The sequence below is a fragment of the Apis laboriosa genome, unplaced genomic scaffold (assembly GCF_014066325.1).
Source record: "Apis laboriosa isolate Shangri-la unplaced genomic scaffold, ASM1406632v1 scaffold43_cov150, whole genome shotgun sequence".
Classification (NCBI taxonomy): Eukaryota; Metazoa; Arthropoda; class Insecta; order Hymenoptera; family Apidae; genus Apis; species Apis laboriosa.
The window spans coordinates 1,111,011-1,128,106 of NW_025223292.1; the positions used below are offsets into that span (position 1 = coordinate 1,111,011).

At 29.7% G+C, this 17,096-nt stretch overlaps 4 protein-coding genes across 4 annotated transcripts; 2 read left to right on the forward strand and 2 right to left on the reverse strand.

The window, feature by feature from the left end:
• The first annotated feature begins 4,338 nt into the window (after positions 1–4,338).
• On the forward strand, positions 4,339–7,338 carry LOC122716260 (mitochondrial potassium channel ATP-binding subunit). Its single transcript, XM_043939168.1, has 10 exons — positions 4,339–4,397; positions 4,535–4,859; positions 4,936–5,100; positions 5,203–5,616; positions 5,679–5,990; positions 6,068–6,291; positions 6,374–6,548; positions 6,613–6,791; positions 6,887–7,034; positions 7,110–7,338. Exons 1-10 carry the CDS (start codon positions 4,339–4,341, stop codon positions 7,188–7,190), a joined length of 2,082 nt encoding a protein of 693 aa, XP_043795103.1. The 3' UTR covers positions 7,191–7,338.
• A 799-nt stretch (positions 7,339–8,137) lies between these two features.
• LOC122716240 (phosphatidylinositol 3-kinase 3-like) lies at positions 8,138–13,187 on the reverse strand. The gene is made up of 3 exons (XM_043939137.1): positions 13,110–13,187; positions 8,229–12,737; positions 8,138–8,146 (listed from the first exon to the last, which is right to left on the reverse strand). The coding sequence occupies exons 1-3, from the start codon at positions 13,185–13,187 to the stop codon at positions 8,138–8,140; spliced, it is 4,596 nt and encodes a 1,531-aa protein (XP_043795072.1).
• Positions 13,188–13,565: 378 nt separating this feature from the next.
• LOC122716287 (TM2 domain-containing protein CG10795) lies at positions 13,566–14,917 on the reverse strand. The gene is made up of 3 exons (XM_043939212.1): positions 14,622–14,917; positions 14,316–14,397; positions 13,566–14,103 (listed from the first exon to the last, which is right to left on the reverse strand). Exons 1-3 carry the CDS (start codon positions 14,821–14,823, stop codon positions 13,827–13,829), a joined length of 561 nt encoding a protein of 186 aa, XP_043795147.1. The 5' UTR covers positions 14,824–14,917; the 3' UTR covers positions 13,566–13,826.
• A 505-nt stretch (positions 14,918–15,422) lies between these two features.
• LOC122716301 (myb/SANT-like DNA-binding domain-containing protein 3) lies at positions 15,423–16,701 on the forward strand. The gene is made up of 3 exons (XM_043939233.1): positions 15,423–15,691; positions 15,934–16,160; positions 16,301–16,701. Exons 1-3 carry the CDS (start codon positions 15,423–15,425, stop codon positions 16,699–16,701), a joined length of 897 nt encoding a protein of 298 aa, XP_043795168.1.
• Positions 16,702–17,096: the final 395 nt, after the last annotated feature.

Here is a 17,096-nt window from a genome sequence, read left to right on the forward strand (position 1 = left end):
CCGCAAAAATTTTTTGACATCCCCGCGTACGTCCCTGAATATCGTCCAGAAGCGCGGGGGGCGAGTTCTCTGCATTTTCCAACAGCAACGCCACTACCACCACTACCACAGGGGCAACATCCACCACCGCCACCGCCGCCGCCGCCGCCGTCGATCCCTCGACGAAAGCCACGACACGGCCTGTGCATACAAACGGTTCCACGGTTCGTCGTGAGCAAGGTTGGGCCAGCGTTCGAATGCGTGCAACTCGCACGAGTGGAAAATACCTCAGAAGCTAAGGATGGCTACAACCATTATTTGTTCTAGTCTAGTCTCGCTCGCATCGCGTAGCCACCCAATTTTCCCCTACTCTTATTCGTCTAACCGATCCCTCCTGTCCTGTTCCAACACTCTTTGTCTCGCCTCTCCTCGTCTTTCCTGCCTAACCCCCTTGAGTAACCCTCGCTCGGTGCACGACCCTTTCCTCATTTCCTCCTCCCTTTCTCTCGCTCTTTCCTCCCCCCCTCCCCACCTCGCCGCCTTCCTCCACGCTTCTCTCGCGTGTCCGTCATCCTCCGGTTACTCTTTTACCATCCACCTCTTTCCCCCGCCAAACCACCCTCCTCGCGGTCCTCCCCCGATCTCCTTCCTTTTCCCCTCGCCTCAACCGCTGTTCTGTTCGTTACTCGTTCCCCACTCGTTCCCTACTACTAGTTTCGTGCGTCTATTTATCCACCTAGCGGTATGATATTACACCCCGGGGCACACTTTGGCATTCCCCCACGCAGCGAGAGGCGAAGGTGGTGGGCACCCCTCGTGACGCACCCCTCGGCTCGAGCCACGCCCAATCGTGGCCCACCGAACACCTCCCGTACACCAGCCAAGTCCATTGGCCCACGCTGACTTTGCGTCATCGCCACCCCGGCACTTACACCGCGTGTTTCACGGATACGCCGCCACCGTTCCAGCCACCGCGCGACTCCACTTTGCCGGCTGATTGCGAGGGCATCGGCTCGCCGACAGAGAGAGGAAAAGGAACGGGAAGAAAAGGAACAGAACTGGATGTGCCGAGAGAGAGAGCCCTGGTATCGAGAAAACCGGGGCGAGGGCATAAAGGGAGCAGGGGAAAAAGCGAGAGAGAGAGAGAGAGAGAGAGAGAGAGAGAGAGAGAGAGAGGAAGGCAAAGAGAAGTCGAAGGAGGAGGAGTGTTGGAGGTGGTCGAAGAGGGTGTTGAAATTTAGGAGGCTTCATTTGGACCATTCTTTTACCATCACCGTATCACAAGCGCTGTAGTTATTACGCTTATATTGGAATATCTTTCGTTTCTTTTTTTTTTTTTCTTTTTCTATTTTTCCTCTCTCTTTGTGTTTTTTCTTCTCTCCTCGTTTTTTCTTCATGTCGTTCTCCCCTTCTTTTTGTCTTGCAGAGAAATTTAAATCGGCGGCAGGATTTTTCTTCAGAAATCACGAGAGGGGAAGGAAAGGAGGATGGATTAGGGAATTGCATAGATTGAGCGCGTTGATCGTGTGTAACCAAAAGCAGCTGTCTTCTCGCCTTCGGACTAGGAATCTGGGTTAAGAGGCTGACCTCGAGCCTCGATGGCTTTTGTCGAAGAAACTGTTTTAACGCGCCACCGACCGCCCACGCTGTTCACCTATCTTCCCTCTGTGTTTCCATTCGTTAAAAATGGAAAAGCAACTCTGAATCGGAATTTTTTTTCGCCAAGGCTTGAAATATTTGTTTGTTCGACGCCTTTTGCTATTTAGATATCAATTTATATATACATTTCTATATACATATTTTATTAATATAAGTTCCATTTTTTTAGTTCTTAATCTATTCATTATATTAATACAATCTCTTAGTTTTTAATTATTAATTGATCTTTGTCCTTGTAATTTAAAAAAAAAGAAATTGATTAATTCTTAATCGACAAAAATGCACAAATGATTTAATCATACAGAATTTATCTTTCAAAAAAGAATATTCTATTACGAAAAATAATGAAGATAAATTAATTTTTCCTATGCAATACTAAAGAAAAAAAGAAAGGACTGAAGTGCCAATTCTAGCACTAACAGAAAATTGTACCATTATTTGAAATGAATCAAAAGTAGAAGAATCGTGAGCCAATGAAAATCAAAAGTGTACTTGGATATGTATAGACGTAACGAGCCACTCTTCGATTTATCTCACGGAAGACGCACGGTTTTTCTAACGGATAACAATAGAGGGGATCCGTTGTTCCCTGTGCGTTACACAGGAAGTATCAGCTTTGATCAGCATGGTAATGCATCGGCCCCATGAAAAAGCTCTGAAATTGCGACTTGTTGTGGTGTTGGATGAGGAGGAGGCGCACCAGAGAAAGAGATTTAGGGTGAACAGTTGAAGTCTTGAAAGGCCTAATCGCCCTGGCAGTCCTCTTTGTACGCAAAGTTAATAACGTGTATTTATGTATTTGCCACGTTTAATTGCCTGTGCGGCTATTACATTCGTTCTGAAATGCTCACCCCCGCCTTGAATATACCGCGGAGGGTAGTATTAAGTACTTGCTCAAGTGCTTCGCGAGTCTGGCAATGACATGAGACCTTCGTGTGTAATATAGTCCGGTTGTTGTTCCACTATCGTTGTTAGACTTGTTAAATATCGATACTTGAAAATCTTGAAAATTTTTTGTAATTAGAATTATTTTTCCTCTTCTTTTAAATGAATAATGTATATTATTTTTATGATAAAATCGATTTAAATGTACGAGGTCCTTTGAAGTTTTTATATAATTTTTACCTAAAGTTTTTTGAAGAGAAAAGTTTATTATTTTTTTTTTATAAGAATGCATTTATATTATTATTACAATTGTCAAATATCGATTTTATTATTAAATATTATTATTAAATCTAAAGTAATTATTTATATATGTAATATTTATATGTATATGCAAAATAATTATTTAACATTTTGGTATATTTTTCTAAATTTTGTAATTTAAAAAATTATTCTTTAAATAACTCTTTTATAAAATGATACAATCTTAGATTTATATTATTCGACATATTAAAACAAATAAATATATGTTATATATATAAATAATATTACCATGAAATTGTTATTGGAAATTACGTATAATATTCTACTGTTATCTCAATAAATATTCAAATTATCAGCTTTCAATGGAATATAGTAATATATTGAAGAATTATTGTTTCAGTGGATGGACAAATTAATATCTACCAATATCTATTTGAATTATTTAGAATATGTAAATATAAACACTATCGTTAAAGATATACATATATCTATATAGAAAGCAAATAATGTGAGTATAAAATTATTAATTATTAACACTAATGAAATTCCTGTTTAATTATATGAATTACTTTTTCTTTTTATTAGTGTATATTATAACTATAGAAAATCAAATATGGATGCCATTTCGATTTACAAACTTAATATAAAGAAAATATCTGATGAAAATATCATACGAATATAAGAAAACAAAACATAAAATATCATCAATTCTATAAAAAAAAAGCATATTTTTTTTTTTAATTATATATAGACTCAAACTGGCCTATATGTTATACAAATTAATTTGGCGCCCAAACTACGACAGCCATACTTGAAAAAATGTTTATGATTATGATATAAAAATTAAGTTTTCGATGATGAATTGAATGATGATATATTTAACATTAATAAATGTTAAATGATATTATATTATATCAATCGTTTACATTTTATTAATTTTGCATCGCTTAACGTTTTAATTACTTTAAATAATGTTATTTGTAAATATATTTCATAATGTATTCAACTTCATATCATATTATTGTTAATATATTAAATATAAGCCGTAAATACTAACCTACTTTCTTCATTAAAAGAAATTTCGTTAAAAAATTATCCTAAGATAATTGAACTTGACGTACAGGTATACAAATTTTTCTTTCACATTGATTAATTTTAACTTTTGATTTGATACATCATTATTATTTCAAAATCATTCTAGCACTGGTTTAGAACCGTCTATACTAACACGAATGTAATAAAGAAGCTATAAAAATGAATAGCACAGTAAGTGCTATCTAGTGATAAATTTCAGAAACAAAATTGTCGTATTTTACATATGGGAGTGCACAGTATTTTATTATGAATTTTCCTAACCTCGTCAAATGTCATTTATTAATCCATTGTATATAATAGACTATTCAATGATAATGTTTCTACTGATAAAATGATAAATAAATATTATTTCACTGTTGCATAATAATCAAAATATGACAAATCATATCATTAAGAATAATATGAATATTAATATATTTATTAGTAATTGAATAACGTATAACATAATATTTTTAAAAAATGTCTATATTACGAACTGTATTATTTAAAAATTATATTAACTATTCGAGATGTTCAAGGTATCATTTTGCTATCATTTTTCTATCATTTTTTACTTATATAATAAATTATAATAGAATTTATGTAATAAATGCAATATATTAAATATATATTATTATATATTAAATATAATAAATAATATAATATTTTATTATAGAGATTCTTTACTTTTATTTATATGGAGACAAAAACGCAAACCGTTTGATACAACAAAAAGAAAATTTAATAATAGTATTAAAGAAGTTGTAATAAATAATACTAACAAATCAAAAAATGTTTCATCAATTTTAAAATTTGGTTTTGGTGGATTAGGTAGTATAATAGGAACATGCATAATAAAATCTCACACTTCAATTGTTGAAGGCAAAGCATATAAAATTCAGGAAAATATTAAAAAGGATAATAAGGAATTAATCTTTAAATGGAAAAAATTTTTAGAGTATTTATATCCATATATTTGGCAATTAATAATAGCTTTATCAGTAAGTATTTAAATAAATACATATAATATAAAAATTTTTTTTTATTTATATTCATATAATTATTTATAATTTTTAGAGTGCAATGATTGTTGCTATATTAAATATTTGGATACCACAGAATATAGGAAATATAATAAATATATTAACAAAAATTTGCCAAAGTAAAGAAGATATTGTGAAAGCTGTGCTATTGCAATTAACAACTCCTGCATTTGCATTAGCACGTATGTATATTGCACAAGTATGTAATAATTAATTTATTAAGAAAAATTTTATGTATTATTTATGAAATAATCTAGATGAAAAAAACTATGTAATTTAAAAAAATTACATTTATTTTTAGGCATTTTTTACATTTGTTTATATTTATATGCTTTCACATGTAGGAGAAAAAATAGCAATGAATTTAAGACAAGACTTATTTAAATCAATTATGATGCAAGATATCACATTCTTTGATAAAAATCATAGTGGTGAAATAGTAAGTCGATTAACAAGTGATATTCAAGATTTTAAAAGTACTTTTAAGACTTGCATATCACAAGGTTTAAGGAGTATTACACAAATTATTGGATGTATAGTTTCTATAATAGGGATTTCACCACAACTGGCTGCAGCTACAGTGTTATCTTTGCCTACCATAATTCTTATTGGTACAATGCTTGGAAAAGGCTTAAGAAAATTATCTATGGAGGCACAAAATCAACTTGCTAAGTCTACACATGTTTGTGAGGAAGCCATACAAAATATTAGAACGGTAATATCATGTATGATAATGGCAATAGAATTCCTCTAATCTATAATATATCTTTTTTATAGGTAAAAGCATTTGCAGCTGAAGAAAAAGAAATAGAAATGTTTTGTAAGGAAACTGTGTTAGGATCAACATTATTTGAAAAACTAGGTTTAGGAATTGGTTTATTTCAAGGAGGAACAAATTTATTTCTTAATAGTATTTTACTTTGTACTTTATATTTCGGTGGACATTTATTATCTACTGGGCAATTATCTCCAGGAGATTTAATGGCATTTTTAATGGCCACACAGACTATACAAAAATCTTTATCGCAAATATCATTGTTATTTGGAGCATATGTTAAAGGTATTAGCGCTGGTGCTAGGATTTTTGAGGTATAGATATAATTTTATATTTTATAATAATATAAATGAAAAAATTTTTTATTTTATTTCGGAATTTTTTGTTATAGTATCTAGAAATGTCACCTTCACCAATGATAGTTAGTGGAGAAATTATTAAAAATCAATCATTAGCGGGAAATATTACTTTTAAAGATGTGAAATTTAGTTATCCTACCAGACCAGATCATATTATTTTAAAAAATTTTAACTTACATATTCCTGCTGGAAAAACAGTAGCTATTGTTGGTTCTAGTGGTAATGGAAAATCAACTATAGCTGCTTTACTAGAAAGGTATTTTTAATTAGAGTTAAATAAATAAATAAATTCTAATTTTATCGTGATTTAATTTATTAAATAATATAAAATATTTTAGATTTTATGATGTTAATGATGGTTCAATTATAATTGATGGTAAAGATTTGAAGTCACTCAATGCTAGTTATCTTCGAGGTAACGTTTTGGGATATATAGATCAAGAACCTATTTTATTTGCTACTAGTATTATGGAAAATATACGATACGGAAAACCGGATGCTACAAATGAAGACGTAAGAAATTTTTACATTTTATTAAAATTATGTTTTTGCAAAATTTATTATTGAATATTCGTAGATTATTGAAGCTGCTAAAGAAGCGAATGCTCATGAATTTATTATGAAATTCCCAAATAAATATAATACACAAGTAGGTGAAAAAGGTGCACAACTTTCCGGTGGTCAAAAACAACGTATCGCAATTGCAAGAGCCTTATTAAAAAGACCATCTATTTTAATTTTGGACGAAGCAACAAGGTAAAAGTTACAGATAACATATATTTTAACAAATCTGTATGTTTGAAATAATTTTTACAATAAATTTTAAATAAATTTTTTGGAATAAATTTCAGTGCGTTAGATTATGAAAGTGAAAGAATTGTACAAAAAGCATTAGACAATGTTAGTCAAGGAAGAACAGTTTTAATAATTGCTCATAGATTAAGTACGATTAAAAATGCTGACATTATCGTTGTATTACAACGGGGAATAATTGCGGAAGTATGTATTGAAATATACAATTCAACAATAATGTAGAATACAAATTAAATATGTATTATTTTATTTTATTTTCAGATGGGTACTCATACAGAACTTATTAAAAAGAAAGGTTTATATTACACCTTAATAAATGAACAAGACAGAGAAAATACATGATAATATTAAAACTCTGAAATATAGTACAATTTTTTTGCGGTATAATTATTTATTTTAAAATAATAATAATATCTAGAAATGTTCAATAAATTCTACCTCAGATCTTAATTTATATAGATATAATAAATATATATAATATATTCACATATTTTGAAATATAATATATAATTCGTTTATTTTATCCTTATGCTTATTATATTTAAATAATATAATAATGTAAATATTTAAATTACTATTTGCATTTTCACTAATATTTATTATTTATATATTTTTTCAGTGAAATATCTTTATTAACGTATTTTTCAAATAGCATTCAAATTTATCAATGAAATTTAACACTGCTGACGTAATGGGTAATATGAAATTTTTTGATATCGTCTTTCCGGAGTATATGCGTTTCGATAAGTCTTCTTCTACAAAAATTTTGTTTTGCTTGTCTGCGTTTTTCTTATCTGAAATCAGAGAATGTGATTGCATATGAAATGGATCTGAATATTTTTCATTAGTGGGATTTGATTTGGTTGATTGTGTAGTAGTTTCTGCTGACATATGATTTCTACATTTAGCAATCAAATCTTGAAAACTAGTTGTTAATTTATTCGTTTGTGAAATCGATTTATCAGTTTCATTTATATTTGTATCAGAAGAAAGAGTTAATTTTTCATTTCCAATATTATCTAAATTTTTATTAATAGAAGTTGCTGTATATTTTGTATTTATTTCTATGGGAGAATTTATTTTCATTATATTAGATTCTGTAGATGGTGTATTATTTTCTTCATTTTTATTTAAAGCAATTCTATCTATTTCTTCTGTAATTGGTATTGAAATAGGTTCCTCAACTTTGTTCTCAGGTATCATACCAGAATAACTTGCTGAGTCAACAGAAATTGGGGCTACATTATTCTGAAAATTGTTATTGATGTTTTCTAGTATCGATGATGATACTACTGCATCTGTAACACTTTCAGCGGATATATTATTTTCAGTTTCCTTATTATTTAATATTTTCATAAATGTTTCTTCTCTATTTGTAACATGTTTTTGTAAACTAGGAGTAGTAATTTCCATTGACGAATCATTTAAATTTATGATTGTATGTATATCGTTTTCTTTGATACTAGTTAAGGTATTGGAAGGAATTTCTGAAATAATATCAGAATTTTCGGTTTTGAAAGTTGATTGTTCAGTAACTTTCATTGTTGTTACTATATTGTGTTCCATTTCTATATTGGGTATACCAGTAATAAGTATTTCTGACAATGGATCGTTTAAATTTATATCTGTTTTTTTCTCTTTTTTCACTTCAGAATCGTTATTTGTTGATATAAAATCAGAATTCTCTTCTTCAATAGATTCATTGAATTTTATTGTCCTTGTATTATTTGGTATTTCTATATTTGATTGTGGAGTATTAAGAATGTCTGAAGATGGATCATTTAAATTTATTTCTAGTTTTTCTATATCTGGATTGTCATTAATTGTTGCAGATGGTAAATCGATAATTTCTTTTTGAGTAGCTAATGGTTTATTCAAGTTTTCTGTGGCTATTGTACTAGTTGATATTTCTATATTTGGTTGTATAAAATTAGGAATTTCCGAAGATTGATCAGTTGAATTTATTTTTGTATGTTCTTCTTCATTAAAATTGCCATTAATTGTTGTTGATGGCAAATCGGTAATCGGTTCTTCAGTAGTTATTGGTTCATTCAAGTCTTTTACTGCTGGTGTACTATTTAGTATTTCTATATTTGGTTGAGTAGTATTAAGAATTTCTGAAAATAGATCATTTGAATTTATTTTTGTATGTTCTTCTTCATCAAGATTACCATTAATTGTTGTTGATGGCAAATCGGTAATCTGTTCTTCAGTAGCTATTGGTTCATTCAAATCTTCTGTAATTGCTGTATTATTTAGTATTTCTATATTTGGTTGTGGAGTATCAAGAATGTTTGAAGATGAATCATTTAAATTTATTTCTGGTTTTTCTACATCAGGATCGTCATTAATTGTTGCCGATGGTAAATCGATAATTTCTTTTTGAGTAGCTAATGGTTCATTCAAGTTTTCTATGGCTATTGTACTATTTGGTATTTCTATACTTGGTTGTGTAATATTAGGAATTTCTGAAGATGAATCATTTGAATTTATTTTTGTATATTCTTCTACATCAAGATTGCCATTAATTGTTGTTGATGGCAAATCAGTAATTTGTTCTTCAGTAGCTATCGGTTCATTCAAGTTTTCTGTGGCTATTGTACTAATTGATATTTCTATATTTGGTTGTGTAAAATTAGGAATTTCCGAAGATTGATCATTTGAATTTATTTTTATATGTTCTTCTTCATCAAGATTGCCATTAATTGTTGTTAATGGCAAATCAGTAATTTGTTCTTCAGTAGCTATCGGTTCATTCAAGTTTTCTGTGGCTATTGTACTAATTGATATTTCTATATTTGGTTGTGTAAAATTAGGAATTTCCGAAGATTGATCAGTTGAATTTATTTTTGTATGTTCTTCTTCATTAAGATTGCCATTAATTGTTGTTGATGGCAAATCGGTAATCTGTTCTTCAGTAGCTATTGGTTCATTCAAGTCTTCTGTGACTGGTGTACTATTTGGTATTTTTATATTTGGTTGAGTAGTATTAAGAATTTCTGAAAATAGATCATTTGAATTTATTTTTGTATGTTCTTCTTCATCAAGATTGCCATTAATTGTTGTTGATGGCAAATCGGTAATCTGTTCTTCAGTAGCTATAGGTTCATTCAAATCTTCTGTAATTGCTGTATTATTTAGTATTTCTATATTTGGTTGTGGAGTATCAAGAATATTTGAAGATGAATCATTTAAATTTATTTCTGGTTTTTCTACATCAGGACCGTCATTAATTGTTGTCGATGGTAAATCGATAATTTCTTTTTGAGTAGCTAATGGTTCATTCAAGTTTTCTATGGCTATTGTACTATTTGGTATTTCTATACTTGGTTGTGTAATATTAGGAATTTCTGAAGATGAATCATTTGAATTTATTTTTGTATATTCTTCTACATCAAGATTGCCATTAATTGTTGTTGATGGCAAATCGGTAATCGGTTCTTCAGTAGTTATTGGTTCATTCAAGTCTTTTACTGCTGGTGTACTATTTAGTATTTCTATATTTGGTTGTGTAGTACTAAGAATTTCTGAAGATAGATCATTTGAATTTATTTTTGGATGTTCTTCTTCATCAAGATTGCCATTAATTGTTGTTGATGGCAAATCAGTAATTTGTTCTTCAGTAGCTATTGGTTCATTCAAGTCTTCTGTGACTGGTGTACTATTTGGTATTTTTATATTTGGTTGTGTAATATTAGGAATCTCTGAAGATTGATCATATAAATTTATTTTTATATGTTCTTCTTCATCAAGATTGTCATTAATTGTTGTTGATGGCAAATCGGTAATCTGTTCTTCAGTAGCTATTGGTTCATTCAAGTCTTCTGTAATTGCTGTATTATTTGATATTTCTATATTTGGTTGTGGAGTATTAAGAATGTTTGAAGATGAATCATTTAAATTTATTTCTAGTTTTTCTATATCTGGATTGTCATTAATTGTTGCAGATGGTAAATCGATAATTTCTTTTTGAGTAGTTAATGGTTCATTCAAGTTTTCTGTGGCTATTGTATTAGTTGACATTTCTATATTTGATTGTGTAAAATTAGGAATTTCCGAAGATTGATCATTTGAATTTATTTTTGTATGTTCTTCTTCATTAAGATTGCCATTAATTGTTGTTGATGGCAAATCGGTAGTCTGTTCTTCAGTAGCTATTGATTCATTCAAGTTTTCTGTGACTGGTGTACTGCTTGATATTTTTATATTTGGTTGTGTAATATTAGGAATTTCCGAAGATTGATCATTTGAATTTATTTTTATATGTTCTTCTTCATCAAGATTGCCATTAATTGTTGTTGATGGCAAATCGGTAATCTGTTCTTCAGTAGCTATTGATTCATTCAAGTCTTCTGTGGCTGGTATAAAATTTGGTATTTCTATATTTGGTTGTGTAATATTAGAAATTTCCGAAGATCGATCATTTGAATTTATTTTTGTATGTCCATTTTCATCGAGATTGCTATTAGTTGTTGTTGATGGCAAATCGGTAATCTCTTCTTCAATAACTGTTGGTTCATTCAAGTCTTTTGCTGTTGGTGTACTAGTTGATATTTCTACATTTGGTTGTATAATATGAGGAATTTCTGAAGATGGATCATTTGAATTTATTTTTATATGTTTTTCTTCATCAAGACTGCCATTAATTGTTGTTAATTGCAAATCAGTAATCTGTTCTTCAGTAGTTAATGGTTCATTCAAATCTTCTGTGGCCGGTGTACTATGTGATATGTACCAATGATGAGTTGCGTCATAAAATTCTGCCGTTGTTGTACTATATTGATTTTTAAAATTAGGCGATTCGTTTGGATGAGTTTTTATTTCTATACCTGGTTGTTTTTCAATTCTTGTTTCTCTAGAAGTTGTGTCATCTAAAATTGTTGGTTCAGTGGGAAAAGTTTTCATTGCATCAGTTGATTGTACGTTATTATTAATTGTTTTTCCATTATGTTCTTGTTTGTAAGATTCTTTTGAAGTTGACGATTCTAGATTCTCTTCTCCATTCTTTTTTATTTCTGTTAGCAAATTTTGCTCTGTCGTATACGTGATTTCTTCGTTAGTTGGCGAATACATCGCAGTTGTATATATTTCGGAAGCGACAGTGTTTATAGAATGTGATGTTCCCGAAGCACGTTCGATCATGGTTGTAATAAATTTCCTATCACTGGGTTCTGTAAATTCAGATACAGACGGCTTGTTATAAGAAGTAGTTGTCGATTTAATTTCATCATTATTGTAATTCCTCTCAGTAGTCATAGTTTCCTCATCACTCGTAAATATCGTTTCACACATTAATGATTTCTCCTTTTTCTCCAGTCTTAAGAACATATTTGCTTCCTCTAGAGTCATATCTTCTTTCTCATTGCTAAATAAACACGTGGAAGATAATCTTGATTCTTTGCAAGTACTTGAGGGTTTACACATTTCTGTCTTCGTGTCAAAGGCCATATTTTTTGGACATATGTAAAAGTTTTGTTTCATTCGATGACCATAAGCTGTACAAGTATAGAATTGATGACAATCATTAGGAATTGGAAATACACCTACTTTTTGACAACTGTTGGAATTGGTTTTATTAGGAGTGTTTTTTCCATGATATATCAAAATGCATTTTTGTAAATGAACTTCGAAATGCTTGTTTTGAGAACATTGTGCCAGAATGGTTTTATTTTTCTTACAGATGTAATAATATCTTGGATTGAAACAGTGTGGCTTCAACACATTTGTTCCGCAAGATGTATTATTTATATAAAGTGCTTTACCACCACCGAGTACATTCAAACAAAAACCTTTTTCTTTGTCGAAGTATTGGTTCATCTTGCAAGGTGGAAAAGAAATTAAAGTCCTGGGATATCTGTGCACTCCATAATTTGTATCTGTATCAATGTCCTGCAGATAATTAGGAGTTCATTTATATAAAATTATTATAAAATTTTGAAGATTTATTGTTGAACTGTTGTTTTAAAAAATTATTATAGAAAAGATGAATTTATGAAATATTTGATAATTATATATTTTTTATTTTCTATCTATTGATTTTTTTTTTAATGATATTATTTATTTATAAAAAAAAGGAGTTTCAATAAGGTAAATGAAAAATATTTAATTCATATAAATAAAATAATTATATTAAATTTATTACGTTAATTCTAATTTATTTTTTTTTTAAATAACAAATATGAAAAATAATTTATAAAATTTTATTTTTACTTAATTATCAAAGTAGATGAAATTAAAATAGTAAAGTGATAAAAAACTCACAGTTAGTTTGTTCACTGGTTGACTAACTACAATTAAGATGAGAAATTGAAATAATAAAATTATAATAAAACTTTTCATATTCGATGATGCTACATTAATCGAATTGAAGTTTTTTTTTTTCACTTTTCTGAGAGAACACAAACTTTTACCACTGCTGAAAGTTTTCTGAATATCAAGGTAACGCGTTCCAGTACTTTTATATCAAAGACGTGCTAGATAATAATTAAACTGCGATAATAGCGATTAACGTCATTTTTGACAATACAAAAAGTGCGTAATCAAGTTTATATTTTGTTCTCTTAATTATGATTGTTTAATTAATTATATTTAAATATGTCGGTAAGCACGTAAAAATTAAGCTTTCTGATATGCAGTATATAAAAAAAAATGCAATGACCATAAATTTAAAGATATATATAAAATCTGTGAGGAAGGGAAGGAAGGAACACTTAGAAATAAAAACAAATATTTATTACACGACTATACTGGCAATAGGTAATAAGTCAGTAACAAATCTGTATATACAATATTTCGTTGAAATACATATCTACAAGATGATTCTCTTCTGTTTGTCCATTAAAATAGCATACACATAATTTTCTCCCAAGTTTGCTGAAATAGGACTCAATTCTAGGATTGCATATCGTTGTTCGTGATTAAAGCAGGGGCTGTACAATTTTTAGATTGATCATCATTATTTCTGTATGTAGAAATTGTTCAACAATCGTATTGTGGCACTCTGTATGTAAAGTTATTACTTGTCACAATGTGAATTCCTGCACCATAATATGGCATCACATAATGCGAACCATCTGCAGGTCCTACAATTTGTGTTGCAATAAGTATTACATCAGCAAATTGACCAAGAAAGAGAAATCCCAAAGTGCTTAGCTTAAGCAAGCCCAATGCTGGATACCCTAGATAAAATCTATCTGCCCCAAACATGCCAAGAAATATAGAAAGTAACAATGATGTTTCGAAGGAATATCCATTTCTGTAAATATTAATAAAAAAATTAAAAAAATTTTACTTACTGTATTTTTGTTTACATGCTTAAATTTTAAATATATAATTGTTTGTATGTACACTTTTAAATTATATATCCTAATGTTTATAAACATTTTGGATATTGCAAATATTTTTTCCATTTTGTTTGAAACATTCAAATTTTAATTTGGTAAACAAATTATTTTTATGTATACTTACGTCCATTTACAAGGAATATCCTTCTTAAATGTATTATTTTTTGTTTCTGTACAAATGAGGCCATCCGCAGCCAGACACAACACTAACAACAAGATAATGAACATGTAATTTCAAATTTCACGTATATAAAATTATACACGTTACAAAACTAAGGAAGATAATAAATATTTAAACATCAATAAATAAAATAAAATAGAAAAAAATTAAATTATCAGTGAAAATGCAGATTTTTTTAATTTTAGATATAGGTTATGTCAAACTTTTTCAGATTTGCGAATAATGAAAAGATATAAGAATTTTACGTACCTTTGGCTTTATTTTCTTTCGTACATCCTTTTGGTTGTTGCGTTTTTGGATCTATGAAATCATAATCGGGATGAGGACAGATGTATTGTCCCATTCGTAGGTTACTGCAGTCGATTTCGTACGTATAATCCACACCATTGCTCAGCGGTATCGAAAGAAGAAGCAAAAGGAGTCCGCTAAGGAATTGCATCAGATGGAACATGCCGTTTCATTTTATAACAATTACTACGGATACCACACTGTCACTGGATCCACTGTCTCCTGTAGTTTCGTGACATCCTGTGCATGTTTGTATTTTGAAAGCACTGCCATTAAAACGATTTTACTCTGGCGCCAACTACTTGGAATATTCACGAACTATATTTTATTTTCTTTGGCGCCAGTTTATCCGTTAACGTCAAATACATCACATCAACGAGTGAAATATTTTAAAAATATATAATAAATTGGAATTTCAACACTTGAATTATATCAGTTAAGTATCTCACAAAACAGACAATTACTTATATTAAATAATATAATGCCTTTTGTCGAAATTCTAATTCGATTAAATGTAATATATTAAAATAAAATATATTAATGGATGTACATTAATGGTTAAGACATATACGATAGACAAGTTCCAAACTTTACAATGAACAATATTTCATCTCATGATTTTATTCTTAATTGTTGTATCGAAACTATTATAATGCATTGATTATAAGAAAAACTTGTACAAGATTGCATTAAGTTACGTTGGTGGGAAGAAACAAACAGTGGAAGACCGACGTGATAGTTGAGCATTTTTTCTGTGCTAAAATGGCTTCTTCGTCGTTGAAAAGCACTCGAAAAACTTATAGCTTCGAGGAACGAGAAATTTTGATAACCTTGATAAATAAGTACGAAGATATCGAAGATAAAAGGTCCGATCCAATATCGATGTATAAACGAAAATCAGCATGGTCTCAATTGGCCAACGAATACAATTCAATGGTAGGTCCACAAGGAATACGTTCAGCTGTACAGTTAAGACGCTGTTGGGAAAACATGAAAGCATGTAAACGAAATCGCGAAGAGAAGAAATTGCGGTAAATATAATACATTCACGGTATTATTTTTCGTGTATATTGTTTTATAAAAGCGCGGGAATATTCGACTACTTGTACTATGTATAAAGTATTTCATTTATCATTATTGTTCTTTTTATTTTTTTTTTTTACTTTAAATAATTATTTTTATATAAATTTGTATTCTTATTTTTATTAAATCAATCTATTTTTATTAATATTATTAAAAATATGAAATAAATATTTTTTATTAATTTTTTCAGCGGTGTTTCAAAAAATTTTTGTCATCTGTCCAAAGATCACACACGGTCAAAAAGTTGGGAAAATAGAAATTCCATACCAGATGTTCCTATTCCTACCGGAACTATAGGTTTACCTCCAAATGTTATGTTTGAACCAAAGGAATCTGAACCATTTACGTTGCAAACTGTGTGTACTATAAAACCTTCGAAACAAATCTCGAAAGAGGAAAATAATTGTAAAGATACAGGTTATACTCTCATCTTTTCCTTTTTTTTTTTTTTGCATTCGTAACTCAGATTTTCAAAATTTGCTACTAAATAAAAAAGATATACCATTAAATAAAAGTATGATATTTTTTTAAATACATATACAATTCCTTTACCTCAGATTCCATCAGCAGTAAAATCGATTCGAATTCGTTATCATACGGTCCAGTAACTGACTGTTTCGACAAATCTAAAAAAGATTTGGAGTCACCTGTGCCGGAACAATTAGACAAAGATGAAACAGTGGAGAAAAATCGACTTATTTTCAAATCAAATGCAACACAAACGATGTTTTCCCCTTCAATTGTTCATGAACAGCCCCGAAGGACGAAAAGATCCCTTCATAAAGAGGAAGAATTACATGTATTGGCTTTATCAGAGGCACAGATGAAAGTTGATATCGCTGCTATGTTAAAAGAGGAGGCCAGGATTAAATTAGAAGAGGCTCACTATCGTAAAGAAGAGGCTAGGCTAAGGATGCTTCTTTTTACTTATAAGTTAGATAGGATAAAGGAAGATTGACCGAAGAGAATAAAATGAATATATTCGTGATGGCTTCGTGCGATGTCTTTATTCATTTTATTTTATAGGAATAAAAAACAGGAGATTATCTTAGACTAAATACAACTGAACGATATTCTATTTATGTATATCTGTTTATTATTTGGAATTTCTTTCTAACTACAATTGAAATCATAATAAATAAAAGCTCGTAATGCTAGTTATTTATGATTCCATAATAGGTAATGTTTTTTAAATACGAACGAGGATTTTCTTTTTAATCCTTGTTTTGATGGTTTTATAGGTTATTTCATATAAAAGCTATAAATAGTCTCATTTTATCATGCTAATTTAAAAACTGAATATATAAGTTGAAAATATCGTATTGTAAAAAGCTAATTATAATTTTTAAAATT